The sequence below is a fragment of the Notechis scutatus genome, chromosome 13 (genome assembly GCF_049901735.1).
Source record: "Notechis scutatus isolate UNSWTSFEM ecotype Mainland chromosome 13, rNotScu1.2, whole genome shotgun sequence".
NCBI lineage: Eukaryota > Metazoa > Chordata > Lepidosauria > Squamata > Elapidae > Notechis > Notechis scutatus.
Genome location: NC_142021.1, coordinates 917,481 through 940,838, shown reverse-complemented (window position 1 = coordinate 940,838; position 23,358 = coordinate 917,481). Strand labels below are relative to the sequence as shown.

The 23,358-nt window shown below is 52.4% G+C and overlaps 2 protein-coding genes across 3 annotated transcripts; one reads left to right on the top strand and one right to left on the bottom strand.

The window, feature by feature from the left end:
- Positions 1 to 1,251: 1,251 nt before the first annotated feature.
- RPL6 (ribosomal protein L6) lies at positions 1,252 to 4,777 on the bottom strand. The gene is made up of 7 exons (XM_026689212.2): positions 4,539 to 4,777; positions 3,592 to 3,741; positions 2,918 to 3,016; positions 2,446 to 2,589; positions 2,298 to 2,346; positions 1,882 to 2,066; positions 1,252 to 1,450 (listed from the first exon to the last, which is right to left on the bottom strand). Exons 2-7 carry the CDS (start codon positions 3,739 to 3,741, stop codon positions 1,298 to 1,300), a joined length of 780 nt encoding a protein of 259 aa, XP_026544997.1. The 5' UTR covers positions 4,539 to 4,777; the 3' UTR covers positions 1,252 to 1,297.
- Positions 4,778 to 5,119: 342 nt separating this feature from the next.
- On the top strand, positions 5,120 to 18,800 carry PTPN11 (protein tyrosine phosphatase non-receptor type 11). 2 transcript variants are annotated; one of them, XM_026689192.2, is made up of 16 exons: positions 5,120 to 5,305; positions 8,788 to 8,910; positions 9,359 to 9,553; positions 10,158 to 10,350; positions 11,071 to 11,187; positions 11,816 to 11,929; positions 12,654 to 12,750; positions 13,406 to 13,485; positions 13,709 to 13,849; positions 14,710 to 14,841; positions 15,718 to 15,872; positions 16,331 to 16,398; positions 16,991 to 17,142; positions 17,814 to 17,926; positions 18,081 to 18,183; positions 18,584 to 18,800. In XM_026689192.2, exons 1-15 carry the CDS (start codon positions 5,292 to 5,294, stop codon positions 18,151 to 18,153), a joined length of 1,767 nt encoding a protein of 588 aa, XP_026544977.1. In that variant the 5' UTR covers positions 5,120 to 5,291; the 3' UTR covers positions 18,154 to 18,183; positions 18,584 to 18,800. The 2 variants fall into 2 exon arrangements, with proteins under 2 accessions (XP_026544977.1, XP_026544976.1); XM_026689191.2 differs by having other exon boundaries at positions 13,691 to 13,849.
- The last annotated feature ends 4,558 nt before the right edge of the window (positions 18,801 to 23,358 follow it).

Sequence of the window (23,358 nt, the reverse complement as noted above, 5' to 3'; positions counted from 1 at the left end):
TAAATGTGGTAACTTTGCTATACCCATCATTGCAGCAAATACATCCTGCGAGCCCTAAATAATCCACTGTCTGAATCACGCTTCTCATTTTAACCCAGTTTATTCCAACCAGGGACTTGAGCAAGCAGGAGCCTTGGCCTCTGAATGACCCCAGCCTGCCGTAAAGCTCAAACTGCCTGCCTTCGCCTTGTGCGCCTGACTTGACGGGAATCCAAACTGGGCCAAGCTCCTTGCAACCTTTCATCACGCTGCCCAAAAGGAATCAGGAAGAGCTTGCTTGGCAAGACTCTCCCACAGAGCCAGAGCGGGAGCTGCTTGCTGCCTGGAGTTTGGAATAAGATGGGCGGTTACAGAAACGCTTCGAATAGAATAAAAGCACGCTCCAATGTTGTCATGGTCCTGAGGCTTTGTAAAACTGACCACTAGCTGGAGGGGTAATCAGCCCCACATTTTTTTATCTGTGGGAACCATCAGGATGGCTATACCAGAATGGCTGGTCCTAACAGGTAGCCTGTTGACTAAGTTAGTAACCGGCTGGATTCACACAACCACCTTCTGAACTGCAACCCAATAAAAACGAAATGAGCTGGAGATCCAGCGAACTGGAGCCCAGAAAGCGAGATTCACACCTGACGTCTGTCGAGGGGAACACCTAGTTGGGGAAAGCTGGATTAGATGCCTCTCGCGTTGCTTGGGGCGTTATGGCTTTCCCAGATTTCAAGCCACAAAACCTCCTTTTCCTCGCTTAATGTTTAATTAACGCAATTGCCTAAAACCGAGTGCCATTGTAAGGCTGTGATTCAAGCATGGCACACAAGCTCCCTCTCCTGACCAAAAGGGAAAAAAAACACACCCACACGACACCACTTATTTACTAAGCAATCATGCCAGTTGAACACGGACACACAAATACCGCAAGCGCTCCAAGGCTAAGGGGTCAAGTCTTGGACCCCTGGTGGCCTAGCAGTTGGTGAAGTCTAGGGACAATCTCTGAAGCAGCAGTCGCCTCCGAAGTTTTCTTTGCACCCCAGAGTAGGGTGCAAATTCTGCTTCAAAACGGTCCTGAGCACTGAAAGGAGGAGGAGCCTCCCGTAAAGATGGCAAACTCTCATCCCACCTCAAGAAAGAGAGCTACGACCAGACACGGATGTTCAGCAAACGCCCCCTCACGTTTTCAACCATCGAAGTTTCTGCTTGCACGCAGACAAACCAATATACAATTCTAGAAAATAAAACCAGCAGAGCTCTTAGTGACTTTTTTTCCCCCAAAGATTTTACTGTGGTATTTTCAGACTATTTAGAAGACCAATTTGTGAGGATAAACTCCATTGGAGAGTGAAAAGGTGGAACGCAGGTAGCCCCGGAGCTGAGGGACTTTCTTGATGACCGGCAGAAGCTGGGAGTCTACCGTCTTCTGGTCTGCCTTGCGCTGATCTGCAATCTCGTATTTCTGGGGGGAAATGGAAATGCTACTTCAGCCATTTATTCCAGCAGTTCCTGGCCTTCCCTGTTGCCATTTCTAAACAGCAAACCTTGTCAACGTTACTTCCCAACGTGCATCCAAAATTGATCTATTTTGCTTTCCTAACAACACCCCCCTTGGAAGAGGCTGTTTGGACTGTGACCGTATCACTAAATCATTCTGCAGATTCTGATATAAACATTAGGAAGAAGGTCATCGAGATAGGTAATTAAAGATCCTCATGTTAACTTTCTATTTAATCTGCTTTCTTAAATGCAAAGATACTGAAATGCTTTTGGAAATCTATCTACAGATTCTTAAACCAGGAGGGGCATCAGGTGCCAGCCTGCCCCCTTGTTGGCTTTTGAGTTACGCAGAATGCAATCTTGGAAGCTCAAGGCTACAAGCGCTGTACCTACCGCTTTCTCAGTATCAAAAATTTCGCCCTCCTGATGTTTGGGCTTACGCAGCTTCTTCTTCTTGAAGTAAACGTCACTGAGGTGCTTTGGAACTTTGACCCCCGAGATATCAACCTTAGTCGAAGTGGCAATGACAAACTTTTGGTGAGCTCTGCGCAGTGGGACACGGTTGATAGCCAAGGGCCCTGAAAACAGAGGACAGAATAATGTACACGGAGAGCTCAGATGGCCAGAGAACATGTATTCCTTCCAGCTGGTGAAGATCCTCCACCTCCAGGAAACAAATCTTTTATTATGATCATTTGCTGCCTTTTTTTTTCTTTTTATATCAAGACTTACTATGCGGAATGGTATAAAATTAAAAAGGACCGTTAACAAGGAAGAGAAAGAGGCTCATAAACGTGAGGTGAGCTTACCTGTCACAAGCAGCAGTCCACTTCCAAGCTGCTTCAAGAAAACCACCCGCTGGAAACAGAAAGGCAGAGGGGAGAGAGTCAGTCGTTGGAATCTCTGCCTGCCTCTTGAATGCCCCCAACAAGAGGAGCCCCGGAGGGCCCCCGTTACCTTGCCCCGGTGGCGGCCAGTGAGAAGGATCACCACCGTTCCTGGCGAGATCGAACCCCGCAGCCGCCTCTTGTGGAGGGCAAAATTCTTTTTGCCATGGCTCAGGAGTTTGCGGGGAACGTCCTCCGTGGGGTAGTATCTGGGCTGCAAGGAAGAAAAGAAAGGCCTGGATTCAGAGCTCTGTTTATTTTTATTTTATTTGGTTTATCAATTGCTTACAAGATAATAGGTGTAAGTAAAAACATAGTTATGAATACACGGATACATGTAAGAAAAATAAAAGAAACAATAGGACAGGGACAGTAGGCATGTTGGTGCGCTTATGCACACCCCCTGCAGACCTCTTAGGAAAGGGGTGAGGTCAATAGTAGAAAGTCTAAGAATCATAAGAATAAGAAAGTTAAGAATCAGCCTCTTGAAGGCCGAGGAGGACAGCTCTCTCGGCCGCTTCATTTGGGCCACCAGCTCTTACCATCTTGCGAAGTTTGACCACCCGAGTGCCTCCGTTCTTATCTCCCCCGACGGGCTTTGTAACAGTGGCTGCCTCCTTCTCTTTCTTCTTCTTTTCTATCTGGGGGAGGGAAACAACACCAAAATTGTACCATATCGTTCCTTCCCCAATTTGACTCCCCCATCTGGGCAAGAGTGCCCACCCAAAGTCTCCCCTCCCCCTCCAGTGAGGTCCCTGGTATCCCCAACGCCGCCAGTCCCTTCACCGTTACAGCCCAGTCTCTCTCTCTCTCTCTGTGTTTGACTTTGGTGAATGAAACTTTGCAGGCAATGAAGAAAACCTCATTTGTGTCCAGAGCGACCCTGTGATCTGCATCAACCCAGCTCAATGTCCTCCATGCTCAATGAGGAGTTATCTCGTTTACCTCCCGTAGGAGGTAAAAATAAAGGCAGACCAAGAAAAATTGGTCCACGTATTGTGGCATCCTTTGGCAGATTACAACCACTCATTTTTGAAATGCTTGTCTTCCGTAGATCGATCCACTGTTTCTCAACCATAGCAGCTTGACGTTGGGTGGACTGCAACTCCTAGAATTCCCCAGCCATCCTGGGAGTCGCAGTCCACCCAACTTCAAGCTGCCAGTTTAGATCAAGCTCTTAACACTAAGCGTCGCAAAGGTTCTTCTCTCCTCATACCTTTGTCTCCGGCGCGTTGTATTTCCGCTTGTACATGGCCTTTCGTGCGTACATGGCCGACCGGGAATATTTCCCGATCCCTCGGGCCAGCACCGGATTGCGGCTGGCATGGACCTTCCGGACCCTCCTGGTTTTCTTCTCGCCTGCCATCTAACCAAAAAATAAAAATGGGGAAACCTCCATTTGCAACCCAAGGAAAGCCACAGAGGGATCCAGACTCTGCCTCTTGGTACTCCCTCCTCAAGGCACAATTCTCTACATTGCAAACCCGTTGCACATCTACACCAGACTCCGATACGTGCTTTGCATTTCTTTATTTTTGCAAAGACGTAAGTCTACAAGGAAAGCTAACTTGTATGATAGACCCACTTATTATGCTAAGTTAGGAAGCATCAAGGAACCATTGGGCAGCGAGTTCCATTCCAATGAGCAGAATCTTTGCGGACTGCAGAAGCTGCATTCCGATTAACGACTTGAAAATCCCCACGTTATTGGCCGCTATAGGAAGAGGAGCTTTTCCACCCGATGCACGAGGCCTCCAGGCTGGGGGGGACCTGCCCCTCGTTGCGGGCAGGGACTGAGTCGGCTTCCCCGGCCAGGGAAGGAGGCTACTCCAAAGCCCGTGGGTCGTTCCGGGCCAAAAACCTTCCTCTTTGGGGTGGGCATTCCCGGGCGTCCCCTCCTCGCTGTCAGGGGCCTAGACGGAGCGGCTCCGCGACGCTTCGGAAGGATACGGCAGCCCGGGGAGAGCCAGCCGGCCTTCCCGGGGACACCGCCGGCCTAATCTTTCGCTCGGCCCCAGCAGAAGCAGACCAGCGCCGCCCGCCCAAAGCCCCCGGAGCATCCCCGCCCGGCCTATGCCCGGCCCGGTGGTTCTCCGAGGCGGATGGCGGTGGATGGGAATGCCGGGCCCCGGGAGGAAATCGCCACGGCCGCACCATCCTTACCTTGGGCAGAAGGGAAAAGAGGCAATATCCGGGGCCTCGGCGCTGAAGAGCAGGCGCGTGACGTCACCGGGCGTGCCCCCAAGCACTCTGGGAGAGGTAGTTCGCTTCGGACTGGGCGCCCTCCCGAGAACTAACTCAGGATTCAAGGCGGTTTCCCTCCGTCTTTGGTGCCTTTCACGTTTTATCTCCTACAGGCCTTATTACGTGGTCGTTGATGCCACTGCTGGCTGGAGAATGCTGGGAATTGAAGTCCACAAGGCGGCCTATCTTAACAGAAACACTTTCCCATATCTTGATAAAATAGCTCTGATTCCTAAGGTGCAATAATAATAATAATAATAACAATGAATACATGTTATATTTTATTTCTTTCCTGAGCAAGGCCGCCCAGGACAGGGCAGCGCAATGGGCTGGAGAAGACAAGTCTCATTAGGCACTGAAAGGGTGCTCGCTACAGAGACGACGCAGCCTAGAGCGGAAACAGCGTGTGGCCGTTCTAGGCGGCGCCCGCCTCTATGCTCAGAACGACAGGCGACCCTGCCCCTTCCTCGCCATGGTGGGGGGCGGGCGGGACTGGTCGCGCGGCGATGACGTCCTAGGCATCGCGACGGATCGCTCCTCGGGGCTCTTTCTGCCTTCCCCTCTCCCGGGCCTGGATGCGGCCACGGCCGGGCCGACTTCGGTTCGCCTCCTCCCGGCCCGGGCTCCCCGCGAGACCCAGGGGCCCCATGTGAGGAAGACGGAGGCGGGAAGATGACCTCGAGGAGGTGAGAAGCGGGGGGGGGGAGGGGGAGAGGAAGGCTCAGGCCCCGCCCCTTCGGGGGCAGGGGTACCCAGCTTGCCTCCCTCCCCACTGCCGTTGCCATGGGGATGAGGGGGCGCGGGGCGGCCTGCGTGCCCCCTCCTTGGAGGGCCTGCTGCTGGCCTTCTAGTCCTAGGTGTGCGGGACTACAGTACCCATCCTGCCCTCCCAGAGGAGCCTGGTCGTCCAGCATTTCCGGCCTGCTTTGGCTCACTGGAAAGCGACCACAGCTCCCATCCTCCCCAGCCAGCAGGTTCCAACGCGGGTTCCCCCTGCTGTGGCAGCCTGTAGCCTCCCAAGCCCTGCTGGCTGGGGAGAATGGGGGCTCTGATCCAAAAGAACCAGTTTGGAGGAGGGGGCGGAATCTGAGACTACCAGGAAGTGGAGGGTGGAGGCCCCCGCCTCCAGTTCAGGCCAGAGGGAGAGAAAGGGCCGCCCTTCCCTCTCAGCCGCTCGCCTCGGACACAGCAGCCACAGGACGGGAGGCTCCAGAGTGGCTTCCAAGGGATAAAACCTTCCACCCATGGTTGCTCAGGCTGTAGTGGGAGTGGGCCGCAGCCCTTTCACAAACACGGCCAAGCTGGTATCTTAGTTTCACTGCCCCAAGATGCGTCCAGGGAGTAATTAAGGGGGGGGAGAGCTGACCAAAGCCACTCATAGGGTTCAAAAGAGGACCCAAGGTGAGCAGAAGAGATACAGTATGATGAGCGTCCTTACCTGTTGCCTTTAAGCCTGGGATGGGTAACCTCTGACCCTGGCTGCCAAAACCTGATAGTCTAAATTTTATGCTAAAATTACCTCCTAAATTATTTTGCAGTAGGAAGCAGGAAAAGTGCATTGCAAATCTAAAACAGCCACATTTGGGGGAGGGTCCTCAAAACTTGCACATAAATTTGGTGTCAGATAAATAAATGTAAGAAACTAGAGGTAGCTGCTATAACACAAAAATTATAAAATCATAAAATAATTTTTTGGGGCACCTGATAAGCAAAACAGGAGCTGTATATGTAGAAGTCTGATTGGGGTGGAGGGAGGATGGGGAGAGGCAAGAACCAAGAAATGAGAAATAACTTTTCCCCCCGCAGTGTTCCAATGATGATAAAACCACACTTCTCAACCAAATGTGATCAGAACATTCTGCTACATAATTGAGTACCAATTAGCAGAAGAATGACTTAAAGTAGTGTGTTCTTTTAAGAAGAGCCCAATTATTTTTCTTTTCAAAAAATTACAGTGAACTCACCTCTTTCATTAGTTCATTATGAGGCTTGACGTAGAGTAATTGGAGGTCTTCTTTTATAAAATCCCATCCAGGCTGTCAAAAATAGGATGGCTTTTTTTCTGGAAAAAGAGTTATTTTCTGCCCTAATGATCCATTACCAGTTTTGCTAGTTTAGTGTTAGAGTTCATCTATTAGCATAGGGAGTGCTGGTCGTGTTTTGAGATGAACTATTTCAGTTTGACTTAACATAAATTATGATGTATGAATTGTTAAAGCTGGATCCTGTTTTTTTGCTTTTAATTAATAGCCGCCTTTTATATTTTGCTAAATGTCCAAATACTGGCTCTAGGAAAAGCTAACTCTACAATTCTTTTAACAATTTTTCACCTTGCTCCAATCCCAGCATCGTCTTTCTCTCCTGGGGTTGAAAAAAAAAGAGTCCAGCCCGCCCCCAACTATGGAACTAGGTCGCCTTGTCAGCCTTAAATGTGCTTGCTGCATTTTGTGGCCTCTCCTTTGATCCTGTCTCCGGAACCACTTAGCATAACTGGCCGGCCTACATCTGACTCGAGACACCCCCGGAGCCTTCTATTTCCAACCGGTGACAAAATGCTGCTTCCCACTTGGTGACATATATACCCGGAGTGCCAGGGAGCCTTTTGCCACCCGTGCTGCTGCAAATAGAATCCTCGCCTCGGTCGGCCGTCCCCGGAAGTTGCTCTCTGCCCCTGCGCTCTGCCGAAAGGTCGCAGGACGGGGCTTTTTCTGGCCCCCACCTTCGCCCTTCCGCAGTGGCTCTGCTCATCCTGCCCTCAGAGAAAACCCCTAACCCCCTTCGCAATGCTGAGCTGGCCATCCGTGGGCGGCCTGAAGTATCCCTGGGGGTGACCCCTAAAAGTTGTTCATACGATTGGTCCTTGATTTACAACCACAGTTGAGCCTGAAATTTTCGTGGTTAGTTAAGTTTTGCCCCGTTTGTTAAGCGATTCACTGCCCTTGTTAAGCAGGTTGTGCGGTCTTTAAGCGGGTCTGGCTTTCCCCCGTTGACTTGGCTTGTCGGAAGGTGGCTGGGAAGGTCGCAAGTGGTGATCCCCATGACCCTGGGACCCTGCAACTGTCATAAGTACATGCCAGTTGCCAAGTGCCCGAGTTTTTATCGCCTGACCCTGGGGGTTGCTGCCCATCGCGGCCCTGTTCCTCGGTCGACTGCCGGCCTTTATGGGAGCATATAAATATGCCCGTTCTAGTTGGCTCCCTGGGTCTTTGAGGAACGTCAGGTTTTCCCCCTCAAGTGGGAGAGTGCAGATTTAGCCAAAATGTTCATTTAGTTAACCAGATTTCTAAAAATAAGCCAGACTGGGTTGATAGGAGAGGAGGCGAACAAAGGTTCAGCCCCTTGGGGGACCTTCAACCAGCAAGGTGCTGGCTTAGTTGCCGAGAAGGGGGGGGCTGTGGGGGGCTGGGTCTGCGAGATATATGGAGCCCGTTTGCCCCGGAGTGAAGAGAGAGGGCCCCGGCTCACCTAAGCCACATAGCCCCCCTGATCCTCCTCATCCTCCTCCTCCTCACCCTTGAGGAGAATCCAGAATCAGAGCGGATCGACCCTCAGGTCGGAGTTTCGTGGCTACAAGGCAACAATGAGGTTGTAGCTGCCTTCTCGGTTTCTGTTGACGGTTGTGTGGGAGCAACTGGTGGTCTCAATCAGCTTCCCAGGGACAAGGAGATGCCTCTGCATTCGGGTTGTTTCATCCCACTTTAATCCTGGTCTGCAAGGGGCCGGTTCTTACTTCCTCCCGGTTTTCCCTGCTCCCTGAAGCGGGGAGAAGTCCTGGGACAAAGATCTCGGGTCCAAATGAAACAGTCTGAATCCTCAGGAGCTTCTTCATTGCCATCCACATAGTAAATATATAGTATGCTTGTAGTAATGTTTAGTGGGGAAGGTGTACAATCAAGAGTTTTGTGCTTGGTTTCCTTCTTGGGGTAATACTTCTCACGTATCTCTATCCGTATTCTTTTTTTTATATATATTTTTTCTTTTCTGCCTATCTTGTTCTCTGCACTTTTTATTTTATCTTTTTCTTGACTCTTCTTTACGTGTTGTCATGTTTATCTTTTACTTCTGTAAAAACTTTCAATCAAAAAAGTTTTTTTTTTTAAAAAAAGGAAACCCTTTTCTCTTACTCAAAGGGGTCTTTCCAAACCTCCCCCTCCTCCTTTTTTCCCAGATGGTTTCACCCCAACATTACCGGAGTGGAAGCCGAGAACCTGCTCCTGACCAGAGGAGTTGATGGCAGCTTCCTGGCTCGGCCCAGTAAAAGCAACCCTGGGGACTTCACCCTCTCAGTCCGGTAAGTCCACCGAGAGGACCTTGTAGCCGTCTTTGGGTTTTCGGAAATGTAATGTAATTTTACAGAAAGTTTCAAGAAAACAAAAGTAAAAGGTTTAACTAGCTCAGTCTCTTTTTTCGGGGGGAGGCTGCCTTACAGTAAGTGCAAGCAGTAAGAGAGTATAACGTCCCTCTTTGCAAGCTGCTCCTGGCTAAGACCTCCCTTCCTCTCTCCTGATCCAAGAATGTTCCTTCCTTCCTTCCCTCTTTCCTTCCTCTCTTCTTCCTTCCCTCCTTCCCTTATCCCTCCTTGCTTCTTTCTCTCCCTTCCTCTCTCCCGATCCAAGAATCTTCCTTTCTCCCTTCCTCCCTTCCCTTCCTTCAATTAGAGAGGAGGAGGTTTGGAGTCAGCCCTGCCATCCATCCCCATCAGCTCTCTTTTCCTTTCTCTCTTCCTCTGGACCGGCCAGGCGCAATGGGGCAGTCACTCACATCAAGATCCAGAACACGGGCGACTACTATGACCTCTACGGGGGGGAGAAGTTTGCCACGTTGGCAGAGCTGGTCCAGTACTACATGGAGCACCACGGGCAGCTCAAGGAGAAGAACGGGGACGTGATCGAGCTGAAGTACCCGCTCAACTGTGCGGATCCCACTTCCGAAAGGTGAGCGGGGCGGTGGCATCTGGGAGTCCGGCCTGGGTGGGGTCCCTCCTGGGCGGAAGGGCCCGGAGGCAGTCCGGAGGCCATGGGGTCCCCTCCCTCGGCTCGGTCTCCAGCCTGCTGCGATTCAGAGCCAGCTGAGGTCTTAGGGCAGGGGTCTCTCCAAACTGGGCAACTTTAAGACGTGTGGACTTCAACTCCCAGGATTCTCCAGCCAGCATAGCGCTACTAACTTAACGGCAGTGATTCGCTTAATGACTGGCAAGAAAGGTTCTCAAATGGGGCAAAACTCACTTAACAGAAATGTTGGGCTCAATTCTGGTCATAAGTTGAGGACTATTTGTATCACGAACTGTCCAGGCTGGGCATCTGGAGTTCCCATCCTTTGGAAGGAAAAGCAGCTCCTACCTTAATTGCCTTAATATGAGCTCCTTCTGAAACTCATTGAGCACATTGTCCTCTTCAGCTGCTGCTGCTGCTTCTGCAAGAGCTTCTCCCTTTCAGAGGCAGCTCTGATTTGCCCCCGGGAGGAGAGGGGGGCTCCCTCTCCCGTGAAGGGCCAGGGAAGCTACTCGGGGCGCCCTGACTCTTCCGCTGCCTCCCGCAGGTGGTTCCATGGTCACCTGTCTGGAAAGGAAGCAGAAAAGCTGCTGACGGAAAAAGGGAAGCACGGCAGCTTTTTAGTCCGCGAGAGCCAAAGCCACCCAGGGGACTTTGTGCTTTCCGTCCGGACTGGGGATGACAAAGGAGAGAGCAACGATGGGAAGTCCAAAGTCACACACGTCATGATCCGCTGCCAGGTAACAGCGCAGGGATGGAGGTGAAGTGAGGCCGATGGGGAGGTAGGTGGGAAGCCCGGGGTGGGGGTTCTGCACCGGTCCAAAGGTGGGAAAGGAGGAGGACCAGTCCTCTCGATGGTTTGCCTTGGTCAGGAGGCAGCTGGTTAAAGGCCAGGGCCTCGGGATATCAGAACCGAATTGATCGCACTCTTTGCTGAATAAAAAGCTGCCCGATTCGTCAGCTGGATGGCCCGGGCTTTGGCTTATGGAGGAGGTGTCCAATCTTGGCCACTTTAAGACCTGTGGACTTCAACTCCCAGAATTCCCTAGCCAGCATGGGGGAATTCCCCCAGCTGGGGAATTCTGGGAGTTGAAGTCCACCTGTCTTAAAATTGCTAAGATTGCACACCCCTGGCCTAAGGAAACAGCAGCTGCATCACCTGTCTGGTACCTCTGCAGTATATGGAAGGAAGGAAGGAAAATGAAGGCCCCAGCTAAGTTGGAATTGTGTGTCCACTGTCTCAAAAGGGAGAGTGGGGTTTTTTTCTTGGGCAAGACTGCTTCCAATCACGGGCATGGAGATGTAACTCAGCCAGCCGGTGGATTAAGAATAACAGAGAGAAATTTAGACTCTTTAGGAAGTTAGGTAGATCTGAGCACCCTGGGGGAAACCCTCCCCTCCCATGAGACTCACTAGCCCCCCGCTCCCCTCCCTCCCTCCCTCCCTCCCTCCCTCCTTAGGATATGAAGTACGACGTTGGAGGAGGGGAGAAGTTCGACTCCTTGACAGACCTGGTTGAGCATTACAAGAAGAACCCGATGGTGGAGACCCTGGGGACTGTTCTTCAGCTGAAGCAGGTGAGGAAGGCCAGCTAGGGTGGACTTTGGCTCCCGGTGTAGGGAGGCACCAGCCGCGGTCTGTGCCAGTGGTCATAACGCCCGGGCATTCACATGGCCCTTGCCCTGCTGGTGGGAATTGCTTGAGGTTTCATTGCCACCGGCCTTAGGCCGCGCATGGCAGCATCTCTGCTGGGATCCGCTTTGCCAGCTGGATCCTTCACAGCCTTCCTAGAAAGTTTGCAGCTTGACGTTGTCACATTCAGAGGCCTTAGATCCTTGTCCAGCTTCCAGCTGACCCTGGACTGGATTCCATCCTTGGGAGCTGCTGGGCTCCTCCTTTCGGGGCGTGGTGGAATCTGGCGCTGAGGTGCAGGAGGGAGAGGCTTTCCCGAGGAGCTCAGAGGCAGATCAGCCTCCAGTCCTTGGTTTGGAGGAAGAGGACCAGAAGGGATCCTCCCTAAAGCTTCACAGGCGTTATTTGATAGCCACGCAGAATGTGCTTTAGTCTGGCAAGATTCCTGTCTACAGGCGGATGGCAGTAAACTACTGTGAGCCACCCGTCGTATCGTTCTTGATTCGTCATGCCTGACGTGTGTGCATTATTTGACTCTTTCCCTCTCTCTCCCTCTCCCCCCTCCCCCGCTAGCCTCTCAACACCACCCGCATCAACGCAGCTGAGATTGAGAGCCGGGTGCGAGAACTGAGCAAGTTGGCTGAAACTACCGACAAAGTGAAGCAAGGCTTTTGGGAAGAATTCGAGGTACTTTGGGGAGAGGGTCTGTCCTGTCCTCACCCAGGGCCTGCTTGCTTGCTTGGGATGGAGAAGGGTGAATGTCCCTTTGGCAGCTGGGGAGGGGGCCACGGGCGTCTAGATGCCCGGGGGGTTTAACAGCATGTGAGTTCTCAAGAAAATCTTCGGAGCAGCTCGTAAACCAAGATAACAGAACACAGATAAGACCCTTTTGGGTCGCACGGAAAGAGCTGGGCGTAGGCCTTCGACTCCCAGCATTCCCCAGTTGAAAAACACCACCTAGTGGGTGGAGCTGGGTGCCTCCATATGCAAATGTCCGTGTGCTCAACTTTGGGGATTGATTTGGCTTGTGAACGTGGCTGCTGGCAGTCTGGGACTCGGAGCCTTTCATTGCTGGGTAACAGAGTGAGCTGCTCCCGGGCAGAAAAGGGCCCCTTGAGAGGAGACGGGCCACAACCGCCTGGATTCCCCTGCTTTTCCCACAGAGGGCCAGAGCCTGTCTCTGTGTCATGCTGGGAGAGGAACACTAGGGGAGCCCCAATTCCATTTGGTCACCTCGCACGAAGCTCGCCTGTGCTTAGCCTTCGGGTGGGCCGGAAGCGATGGGCGTTGTAATCCAGGCGGGGAGAGGTCTCTGGGTGGGGGGACGCCTTCTGGCTCTCTTCCCCTGCTGGAGGAGGGGGTCAGAAGGCCGTTCCTGGACCCTTCGCGACGCCCTTCCTTGCTTTCCCAGACTCTCCAGCAGCAGGAATGTAAGCTCCTCTACAGCCGGAAAGAAGGACAGCGGCAGGAGAATAAGAACAAGAACCGATACAAGAACATTTTGCCTTGTGAGCACAGATCTCTTTCCCAATTCTAACCCAGAGGTTGGGGGTTTTTTGGGGGTGGATGATGACCCACCTGCAGGTAGACATTTGGGGTAGGCGGTGAAGTTTTCCCTCCAACTCTTCTTCCCGTTTTTAAAGGCTTAATATCATTTTTCTCAGCCTTTGTGCAAACGGCAGAAGGATATCCCGCTTCTGTGGCTGCATTGCTGGCATTTGAGCAGAAAAATCCCTACAAACTTTGAGGCATCTGGGTCTGATGGGGGAAGGAGGGCCGGGGAGTGATCTGCAGCCTGCTGGTTGCACGCCCCTTTCCTTAAAAAGTTGGGACTTTGCTGGAACCTTTGTTTCCTGCAGTGGAATCCTCTCTTAGTATCGTGGAGTTCCTGGCATCTGCTGTGGGGCAGCCTCGGAGCCACGGCAGAAGCCTGGGGGGCTGGCAGCCACAGATACTCGCAGCCTGACTGAGCAAGGGCTTCAGGGAATCAGGCACTTGACTTGCAGAAGTTTTCAGGCTCCTCCTGGGCTGCCAAGGACTCTTCATTCCTGCAGTCCTCCCGGCAGCTGCCTGACCTGCTGCTGACAAGTCAAGAGTTTGCGGTTGCTGGTTGACAACCGTTCCCTGGATTCGGAGTGTGTCTTTCCCTCCCCCCCTTTCTAGTTGACCACACTCGGGTCGTCCTTCACGACGGCGATCCAAATGAGCCGGTTTCGGATTACATCAATGCCAACATCATCATGGTAAGAGGGCAGCCAGTCTGCCACCGAGGGAGTTTAACGGACCGCCATTTCCTTCTCTGGTGGGGCAGGGTGGCCTCGCTTGGAGGTCCCCCAAGCCGAGCAGGGAGGGACCTCCGGAGCTTTTCCTCCAAGTGTGGAAGCAGCCTTAAGTCTCCCAAGCATCCCGGGGCCCCTCCCTCCCGCTGACCCTCCGGTCGGTTCACAGCCTGAATTTGAATCCAAGTGCAACAACGCCAAGGCCAAGAAGAGCTACATCGCCACCCAGGGCTGCCTGCAGAACACGGTGAACGACTTCTGGCGGATGGTCTTCCAGGAGAATTCCCGCGTGATCGTCATGACCACAAAGGAAGTGGAGAGGGGGAAGGTAAGGCCGGGGGGGGGGGGGGAAGGGACCCACCGAACTCCCGGGATTGAGGGGAGAACGGCAGCTCAGCCAGTGGATTTGAATCCAGGGCTTCATTGGGCCAAGCGTGATGGGACACACAAGGGATTTGTCCCGGGTGCAGGAGTTCTCCGTGCACATTCCAAGCAACAACAGAAGAACGATAACGATCGCCCTCAGCCCGCTGCCCCCAAATTTTCCGGGCGAATTAAACCTGAGGCCATATAAGCCTTTGCTCTCCTCTTCCCTTGCTAGCTCAAGATCAGGTGAGGCACTAATACCGCTCTATAAAAGCCTTTTAGTAAGGCCACACCTAGAGCCCTGCATCCAGTTTTGGTCACCACAATATAAAAAGATGTTGAGACTCTGGAAAGAGTGCAGAGAAGAGCAACCAGGATGATGAGGGGACTGGAGGCTAAAACATATGAAGAACGGTTGCAGGAACTGGGCCTGGCTAGTCTAGGGAAGAGAAGGACCAGGGGAGACAGGATAGAGGTCTTCCAGTATTTGAGGGGCTGCCCCAGGGTGGAGGAAGGGGTCAAGCTATTTTCCAAGGCACCCAAAGGCCAGACAAGGAACAATGGATGGAAACTGACCAAGGAGAGATTCAACCTGGAAATAAGGAGAAACTTTTCTGACTGGGAGAACCATCAACCCCTGGAACAGAAGTTGCCTTTGGAAGTTGTGGGAGCTTCATCCCTGGAGGCTTTCAAGAAGGGACTGGACTTCCATCTGTCAGAAATAGTATAGGGTCTCCCGTTTGGGCAGGGGAGTTGGACTGGATGACCTCCAAGGTCCCTTCCAATTCTGTTAATCCCTGCCCCCCCTTCCTGGTCTTCCAGAGCAAATGTGTGAAGTACTGGCCGGATGAGCACGCCCTGAAGGAATACGGCGTGATGCGCGTCCGTAACGTCAAAGAGAGCACCGCTCACGACTACACGCTACGAGAACTCAAGCTCTCCAAAGTTGGGCAGGTACGTTTCCAGAAGGCGCCGAGTGGCCGTCGGCCGGGCATCTCAGCCATGCGGTGGAGGTTGCAGGGGGATGGGGGGCTTATATGCCAGCCATGCTTGGTAGGACTCTGGAGAAGGAGCTTGGCTCGAGGGGCGGAAGGAGGACTCAGGGAAACCTCCTCTCCCTTGGCTCATCTTCTGCTGTCCTTTCTCCCACATCGCTGTTGGGTTTCACGATGGGCCTCTGGGCAGATGAGAGGCAGGGGGACCCTAAAAAGGGATCGATCCTAAACCACAAAGAATTTAAGTTGAGGATGAAAGAGCAACTATGTTTGTTCTTCCCAGAGATTAAGAAGGAGGACACGAATATACATCTATGGGACGCTACGAAAGCATATCTGAGGGGCGTGACTATAGCACGTACGGTGAAAGAAAATAAAAAGGAGAAGAAACCACAAAGTTTAGAACAAAGGTCTTCCAACTTGGCAAGTTTAAGACTTGTGGACTTCCAACTCCCAGAATTCCTGAGCTAACCTGACTGGAGGAGGAATTCTGGGAGTTGGAAGTCCACAAGTCTTAAAGTTGTCAAGTTTGAAGAGCCCTGGTTAGAAGATGAATTCAGAAGATTAGAAGAAGAACTAAAAGAGAACCACAGAAAGAAAGCTTAAAGCAACAAATGGGATTAGTCAAACATAAATGAGCATTCTTGAAAAAGGAGAGCTAGCACCACAAATAAAAAGGAATAATCAAAATTTATTTGAAATGGCCAATAAAACGGGGAGATGGCTAGCACATCAATTGAAAAAAGAAAAAGAAAAAAGCTGGATTAGCGAACTGCAAAATGAGCTTCTCCCAACCTCTGAAGGGCTCATCTAAGCACCTCTGACTCTCTTCCAGGGCAACACCGAGCGGACGGTGTGGCAGTATCACTTCCGGGCTTGGCCAGACCACGGGGTGCCTAGCGATCCTGGCGGCGTCCTGGATTTTCTAGAGGAGGTGCACCACAAGCAGGAGAACATCTCAGAGGCTGGTCCGGTCGTCGTCCATTGCAGGTATCCGTAGAACCGCGTTTCTCAACCGTGGCAACTTTTAAGAACTGTGGACTTCAATTCCCAGAATTCCCCAGCCATCAAAGCTGGCTGGAGAATTCTGGGAATTGAAGTCCACAAGTCCTAAAGTTGCCAAGTTTGGAGACCTCTGGTCTAAAGGTAGTAAGGGAGAACATTTATGCGTCAGTTCCAAAGCTGAAAACTTAAACCGTTTCCCGCGGCCCTTCTGAGTTAATGGACTCGTTGCTGTTCGATTCCTAGCTTTGAAATTGAAGGAAAATCTGAAAGCATTATGGTGTGATGGGCAAGGATGTTCAGCCTGGGAGGAGGAACGGGACTCGAACCCGTGTGACAGTCTCTCTCTCTCTCTCTCTCTCTCTCTCTCTCTCTCTCTCTCTCTCTCTCTCTCTCTTTTTTTCTTTCTTTCTTTCTTTCTTTCTTTCTTTCCTCCCCCTCCACAGTGCCGGAATTGGTCGGACTGGGACATTCATTGTGATCGACATTCTCATCGATGTCATCCGCGAGAAAGGTGAGCCCCAGCAGACTTGACGGCTTCCCCACCTGGAAGGTTGAGAAGAAGAAAGACCACGGCCCGTGGTGGAGGGTGGAGGTCCACCCACATCCCCCTCTCCCCAATAGGCCAGGTTTCCTGGGAGTTGTAGTCTCACAACGGAGGAGCGCAGGACTGATGGGGTTGGCGTACCTACTGCCCTGAGCATAAGCAGGGCTTTTGAACGCCGGGCGTTAAGTGAGCCCAGCCATGGTGCTTTCTGGATCGTGGTTTATGGGATGAGATGGACATGCCACAGGCACGAGGGCTTGTTTGGAAACCACGATTCAAACCAATCCCTGTGGTTGCCCCAATGGGGCTTTTTCCTAAAGGCAGCTGGACTTTCTTGGCTTTCTCCTTTGAGAACCGAAGAAGCTTCTTGAGTGAGAAGCGAAAGGTTTTCAATGAAAAATGCAAGAAAGCCCAGTTGCCTTTTGGGACAATCCTGACCTGGAGGAGTGAGAACCACCCCTGACGAATCCGTGTGGCTTCCCCACGAGGGCCCTTCCTCATGCTCTGCGGCTGAGCCCACCTCCCTTCCTCTCTTCTCCCCACCCCCCCACCTCTCCAGGGGTGGACTGCGACATCGATGTCCCGAAGACCATCCAGATGGTGAGGTCACAGCGGTCAGGGATGGTGCAGACCGAGGCCCAGTACCGGTTTATTTACATGGCGGTCCAGCACTACATCGAGACGTTGCAGCGCCGGATTGAGGAGGAGCAGGTACCAGCCCAGGAGAACCTTTGTAGCTCAGGGTGGAGATGAGGGGCCCTGGGCGCCCTCTGAGCTTGATGGTTTGCTTGCGGGCGTTTCATGACCCAGCTAGGTAACGTCACCCGTGCTAGTCAAGTCCAGTCACTAGCACGGATGGTGTTACCTAGGTTGAGTAATGCAACATCTGCAAGAAACCTCAGAGGGCACCTCAGGAACAGGTGCCTCTGGCCTACCTAGCAGGGAAGGTGGTCTCTTGGGCTCTGGGGCCAAGAGCTGGAGAGACTTTGGACAAGAGAAGTTGCCAGTTGGAGAAAGGTGGAGAACATGGCCCCCACCCTCCCCCCGGGGGTATTTGCTGCCCTCTCGTCTCTTAGTGACCCGTAGGCGAGACGGCAGCTTGGTCACCACGTGGCTACCCTACTAAAGTGTTGGGCCGGGGCTGACCAGGATCTAACCTGGGAGAAGGCGAATTCACCCATCCGAAGAAGCCATTGGGGAGGAGTTTAGTCCCGGCAGCCAGGTTTCCCCATCCTGGGAATCCTGAACCAACCAACCCTCCTTATGTTAGGTGGGGGGAGTGGTGGAATTAAGGGGAGGGGGCTCTTGGAGAAGGACCAAGAGCGCGTTGCTTGGAGGGAGGGACGTGACGGTAATTCCCTCTCCCCTTCCTTCCCTTTCAGAAGAGCAAGCGGAAAGGACACGAGTACACCAACATCAAATACTCCTTAGCGGATCAGGCCAGCGGAGACCAAAGCCCTCTCCCGCCGTGCACCCCCAGCCCGGCCTGCCCCGAGTGAGTAGCGGGCTCTCCTCCCGTCCCCCTCCCTCGATCGCTTGGGCTCTCCCGGACCCCAGAGGGACGGGAGGGAGGAACCTGGCTAGGGCAGGGCTGGGGGGTTCCTAAATTGCTCCTTGAACGCCGCCCCCCTCCCCTCCCCACTTCCCAGGATGAGGGAGGACAACGCCATGCGAGTCTACGAGAATGTCGGTCTGATGCACCAGCAGAAAAGCTTCAGATGAGACGTCGGCGAGGGTTTCCGCGCGAGGAAGGCAAGTCTAGATGGCAGGGTTCCTGCATGACTGACCTTAAGCAGCCGGGGAGGGTACAGCAGCCGCAATGGGCGACTCTGGGGCCCCCGGGGGTATTTCCATCGTCCCCAGGCGAAAAATTCCTAGGAAGAGGAACATTTAATGAAGCCAAGCCGCTAGTCCTCAGGAAAAGGGGAACGTTAAGTCTGGTCTGAGGTCCTTATCTGAGAGGGTGGTGCTTAATAATTTGCCGAGGAACTCTGGCAGTTGAAGTCCCCACGTCTTAAAGTGGCCACGCTTGGAGACCCCTGCCCCAGACGTCCTGGGCGGATGCTGGCTCCCCTCCCTCCCGGAAGGCAGGCTGGGTCCGTCTGGGGTGCCTCTCGTCTAAAAGGCCGTTCTCTTCCTGTCCTTTTTGCAGAATTCTCTCTCTCGCGCACTCTCTCTCTCGTCTCTCGGTTTTTTTAAAACAAGGAAGCGCGAAACAAGCTGGGGTCCGTCCCACGAAGACCACCGCTGCCTCCTTTTTATTTATGACGTTTTAACCCTTCGATAATAAGCGGAACTCAAGAGCTCCTTTCAAAGAAACGCCTAATTCGTTTTCTTAAAAGAAAAAGAAAAAAGTCTAATTTTTACAGTTGATTTTTGTTTTTCTGTTGATGCCGTTTTCCTTCTTGAACCTATGATTATTATTATTATTATTATTATTTTGCCTCCAATGCAGACCAATACTTCGTTGTACTTGAACATTTCCCCCCCACACACCCCTTTCTTTCTGTCCTGGACAATTGTTGCAAATTTGTTTTTTGTTTTTTTAAAGCTATCTCTTTCCCTTAAAAATTATATATATTAGAAAAAATAAGTCGTGGGAAAACTGATACTTTGGGAAAGAAACCAATTATGTTAATCAGAAAGAATCCGGGGCCGTTTTTCAAGCCAGCGAACTCTCTGGAACGAGGTCTGGCTGTCCACCCATTTGATCAAGTTTCTAGTCCTCATGAAATTCCATGCCGGGGTCTTTTTTTTTTTTTTTTTTTTGGTCCCTTTTCCTTGAAACGATAAATTCTAGAACTTCCAATGATGCGTTTTTGCACCAGATTAAACCGGTTTGTTTAGAGCCTGTTCCATGGGCTGGCTCTTTGCTGTTGGGGAGGGGCCTGGGGGTGAGCACCTGGGGGGAGAATTTCAGCAGAGGGACATCCTGACCCCCCTCCCCCCCCTCCCCCCCCCCCCCAAAGGGTCATTGCCTCTCCGGGAATCTTTCGTGAGGATCCCTGGGTTCACCCAGGCCTCCGTCATATCAGGAAGAAGAGGAAGGTGAAGAAGGACGAAGAGGCTAAGTTGATTTTTAGAGAGGGACGACGCATGTCTGAATGGACCTTCGGAGCGACCCATCCTGGCTGCTTTTCCAGTTTCCGCCACATCGTCTTCAAAGGACAAATTGGCAGGGGGTGGGGAATCCAGCTTTGGGAAGAGAGCCGGGACAAGGAGGGAGGGGAGGGTTTTAAGCTGCATCTCCTTCAGTGCTCGACTCTCTTTGGGGGCCCTTTTCCCGTCTGCTCCCCCAAGCCAGATCCAGCTGGTGTAGAGGTGCCCAGCGTAGGGCTATCGTGCGTCTCAAGCCAGGCGGCTCCTCCGTGGTGGTGAAGGAGATTTGAGGTGGGTGGGGGAGAAGTCCAGCGGCCTCTCTTGGCTGGGTGGGTGGGTGGGTTGGGGTGCTGTTCAAAGAGCAGGAAGCAACAACCTCTGGAGAGTTTCCGGGAGTGGGTCTCCCTGCACCTGGGCAGCGTGTATAGGAGGAAGCTGGCTCCGTTGTGGTTTAAGGCAGGGCTCCCCAACCTTGGCCACTTTAAGGCTTAGGGACTTCAACTCCCAGAATTCATGCTGTCTGGGGAAACTGGGAGTTGAAGTCCACAAGCCTTTTAGCGGCCAAGGTTGGGGAGCCCCACTTTAGGGGATGCTGGCTTGTTTTGAAGCCAACGCTGCTTAAATCGGCTTCTTGCCTGGGCTGCGTGGTCCTTGTGCTCACCACAACGGTCACAATCTTCCTTCAGCACTCGGGTGGCTCTCTCTCTCTCTCTCTCTCTTCTCTCTCTCTCTCTCTCCAGCTTCTGTAATCGAGCCCCAATTAGGGAGTGAGGGGATGCCTGTTGTTCTTTTGCCGCCTCCTTCTGGTTCTTTTCTCAGAGGCTGTTCCTCTTCTTCTGTGCCTTTTCCAAGTGGTCTCCTTTCCTTCCTTTTTAATTTATGAATAAGCTTGTGACAGGAAAGAAAGAAAGAAAGAAAGAAAGAAAGAAAGAAAGAAAGAAAGAAAGAAAGAAAGAAAGAAAGGCAACGCAGAAAGGCCTCCGTGAGAGGAGACCTGAGTATTTTTCACCTAGCTAGAAATAGCTCTTCCTGTCTCCTCCTTCCTCCTCCTTTCCGAGCAGCATATGAAGTATTCTACCCAGAGTATTACATGAAATGTAAAAGTAAATGGAGAGAAATATATATATATATATAGATACATATACACAAACGCTTTCCTTGAAAAGGACCCGCCTCTCAAGAACGTTGTTGGTTTCTACGCTGATCAGAGTCCGGGCTCCCACGGTCAGGGAAGGGGGTCTGTATGTTTCCCAGCTGACGTGAGACCTGCTTGAGTTGGTGTCTCGGCATCAGGAGTTGGCGGGGTCCCCTCGGCTGTGGCCCCCGTCGTAGCCCCCCATCTGCTGCCTTTCGACGGCCGGTTCCCTGGGCTGTTTTCTGGCGGTTTGGCGCGTGGCGTTCCCCCGACCGACCGATCACATCCAGGAAAAAACAACAACTCTTTTTAAGACTATTTATGGGTGTTGAGTGTAGCTGCATTGCTGGCTGTGCTGAGAATTATGTTTTTGTTTTTTTTAATTGCGCCAAGGCTTCTCGGGAGGAAAGAAAGAAAGAAAGAAAAAGCTCTGTTTGCAAAACACCAGAACTTAATAAATGAATGAATAAATAAATACATTTTCTTACCCCCTGTTTCCCCGAATGCTTTTCTCCAGTGGGGCTGGCTTAAATCGGGAATGACCCCAGCGCTCGGATTTTGCTTTGGTAAAACTTCATCCGCAAGTCCTGATAATGCAGAGGGAGAGATCAATTATGCGAGGCTGGGCCGTTTTGAGTGTCTTCTTCGGCAGCCCTGCTTTCCTCCCCACTGCCGGCCGGCCTGCGGCTCCGACAGAATTCGGCGTCTTTGCACCAGAAACTGGGAGGGGAAGCCGGGCCTTTCTCGAGACACGCACATCTGCCTGGAGAAGAACATCATGAGATCCAGGATCCCGGAAGGCCATTTGCTGAACTTTTCGATCATGAGGACTAGAGGATTGCAAACGTCAAAACTGTTTCGTTTGATCAATCCCGTCTCTGGGGCCAAGGCAGCTTGGTAGCATTTTGTTCTCAATTTGGGGGGAAGAACGAGAGGTTGGTTCTCAAAGCGCATTAAACATCGACGTCCAGAAGGACCAACTGTCTGGTTTTTAGAAAGGGAGAGATGCAACAAGCGGATGATGTTTTTGAGGCAACGAAGAGTGTGGGGTTATCGGAGCCCCCAAGATCTGGTTTGCCGGATTCCTGGCGTCCTTCTTCTGTCTTTACCCCTCTAGTCCCTGAGCTGCCCCTTCCCTCTGGGTTTTAAGAGTTGCTCTCGTTCCACCGACTTTGTGCCATTCCTCTCTTCCCCTCCTCGCCCTGACCGACACATCCCAGCATCAGCGAGGACCAGTGGCAGCCCAGCCATCTCACGGTTACCATGGCGATGCTCCTGTTCCTGCTCTGCTCTGCCTCTCTCCCCCACCTTGACCCCCATTTTTCATCTGGGCTGCTTAACCTGGGAACCGATGCTTCCCCCCCCCCTTCCCATTTGTCTGGAAGGCAGACAGGGCATCCCAAGCCTCCTCCCCCCGCCCCTCAGGGCCTCCCCTCCCTCCAGCCGGGCAGGGGAAGCGGAGCAGATTCCCAAGATGCCAGGCCAGCGTGGGTTGATGTGGGTTGATGCATCGTGGCAGCCTTCCACCCCTGCAGTCCTGCACCAGTGAATGCATCTCTCCAGCAAGCGAGGGAGTCGTCTTTGCTCCTGGCCTCCCATCCCTTGTCAAGGAATTGCAAATCAGCCACCCCCCAGGCAGGAGGGAAACGGGGTTAGCCGAAAGTCTGCATCATTAGCCAGCCATCACTCCACTGTTCCCTCCGCCTCTCTTGCCTTGGTCCTCTTGCTTTGAAGGCCTGGGGCAGCTTACTTAACACCCCCCGTCCTCTGCACCTGAAGGGCCTTCCCTCTCTTCACCCCTTTAAATCCCTTCCCTTTGCTGGCCTGGGTGGAGAAGGAAGGGGGTCTCCCATGGGTTACACCCACCCAGGAGTTGGGGGCGAGTCCGGACACTTTCAGCTGCTCCCTCCCAAGTTTGAAAGATGATCTCATCGCTTGGCTCCCAATTGTGGAAATCATTGAAGCTTCGGTCTTCGCTTCTGTTCTGAGCGGAGCCAGTTTATGAATTGCACTTTGCGTTATCTCAGCAGGCGTGCGCGCACACACACACACACAGACACAAACACACAGAGTTGGAGAAAGCTGCAGGAGCGAGCTTGGATTTGCTCTTGCTAAGATGCCAACTTAAGAAGCTCCAGAGTGAGCCCTCCGGCCAGGATGATGGACGCTGAAGTCGGACAAGTGACACACTCGCTGCCTCCAGATGAGACCGTGTGGTTTCGCCCCCCTCTTCAAACCATAATGAGGTTGTCGTTCTCCCCACCAGCCATGATACCCACAAGATGCGTCCACAGTTGGTGGCATCTCCTTGGAGCAACGAAGCCCCCGCTGGCATCCTGCTAACTTACTTTGAGTTTTCCTAAGACCTCAGGAGGACATTCTGGTCAGAAACCTGATCTTAAGCGAGTTTGTTTCCCCTGGAGCAGAATCTCCTAGTTTCTTGGCACTGCAATCCGCCTGTTCGTTGCTCAGCTCCCTTTTTTGCACGGATGCTGCTTTTCGAGGAGGACAAGAGCGAGCTGGCTTTGGCCTTTGTTGTGAACAACAAAGCTGTTTAATTGGCTCTCCTAATTGCCTTCTTCCCGTCTGCCCAGGAATTAACATATAAGCAAAACAGCCTGGGGATTATTATCAGAGGCGCCCGTGTTTCACCCAAAGAGAGAGGGGGGAGGGATGGAGGGAGAGGAAGGACC

Bases quoted from the DNA above. Each gene is read 5' to 3' on its own strand.
- RPL6 (XM_026689212.2), bottom strand. From the start codon at position 3,741: ATGGCAGGCGAGAAGAAAACCAGGAGGGTCCGGAAGGTCCATGCCAGC. The intron at 2,590-2,917 runs GTAAGAGCTGGT...TCTTCCTTGCAG, and splicing joins TGGTCAAACTTCGCAAGATG to CCCAGATACTACCCCACGGA. The intron at 2,347-2,445 runs GTAACGGGGGCC...TTCTGTTTCCAG, and splicing joins CTGGCCGCCACCGGGGCAAG to CGGGTGGTTTTCTTGAAGCA.
- PTPN11 (XM_026689191.2), top strand. The intron at 8,911-9,358 runs GTAAGTCCACCG...TGGACCGGCCAG, and splicing joins GACTTCACCCTCTCAGTCCG to GCGCAATGGGGCAGTCACTC. The intron at 10,351-11,070 runs GTAACAGCGCAG...CTCCCTCCTTAG, and splicing joins ACGTCATGATCCGCTGCCAG to GATATGAAGTACGACGTTGG.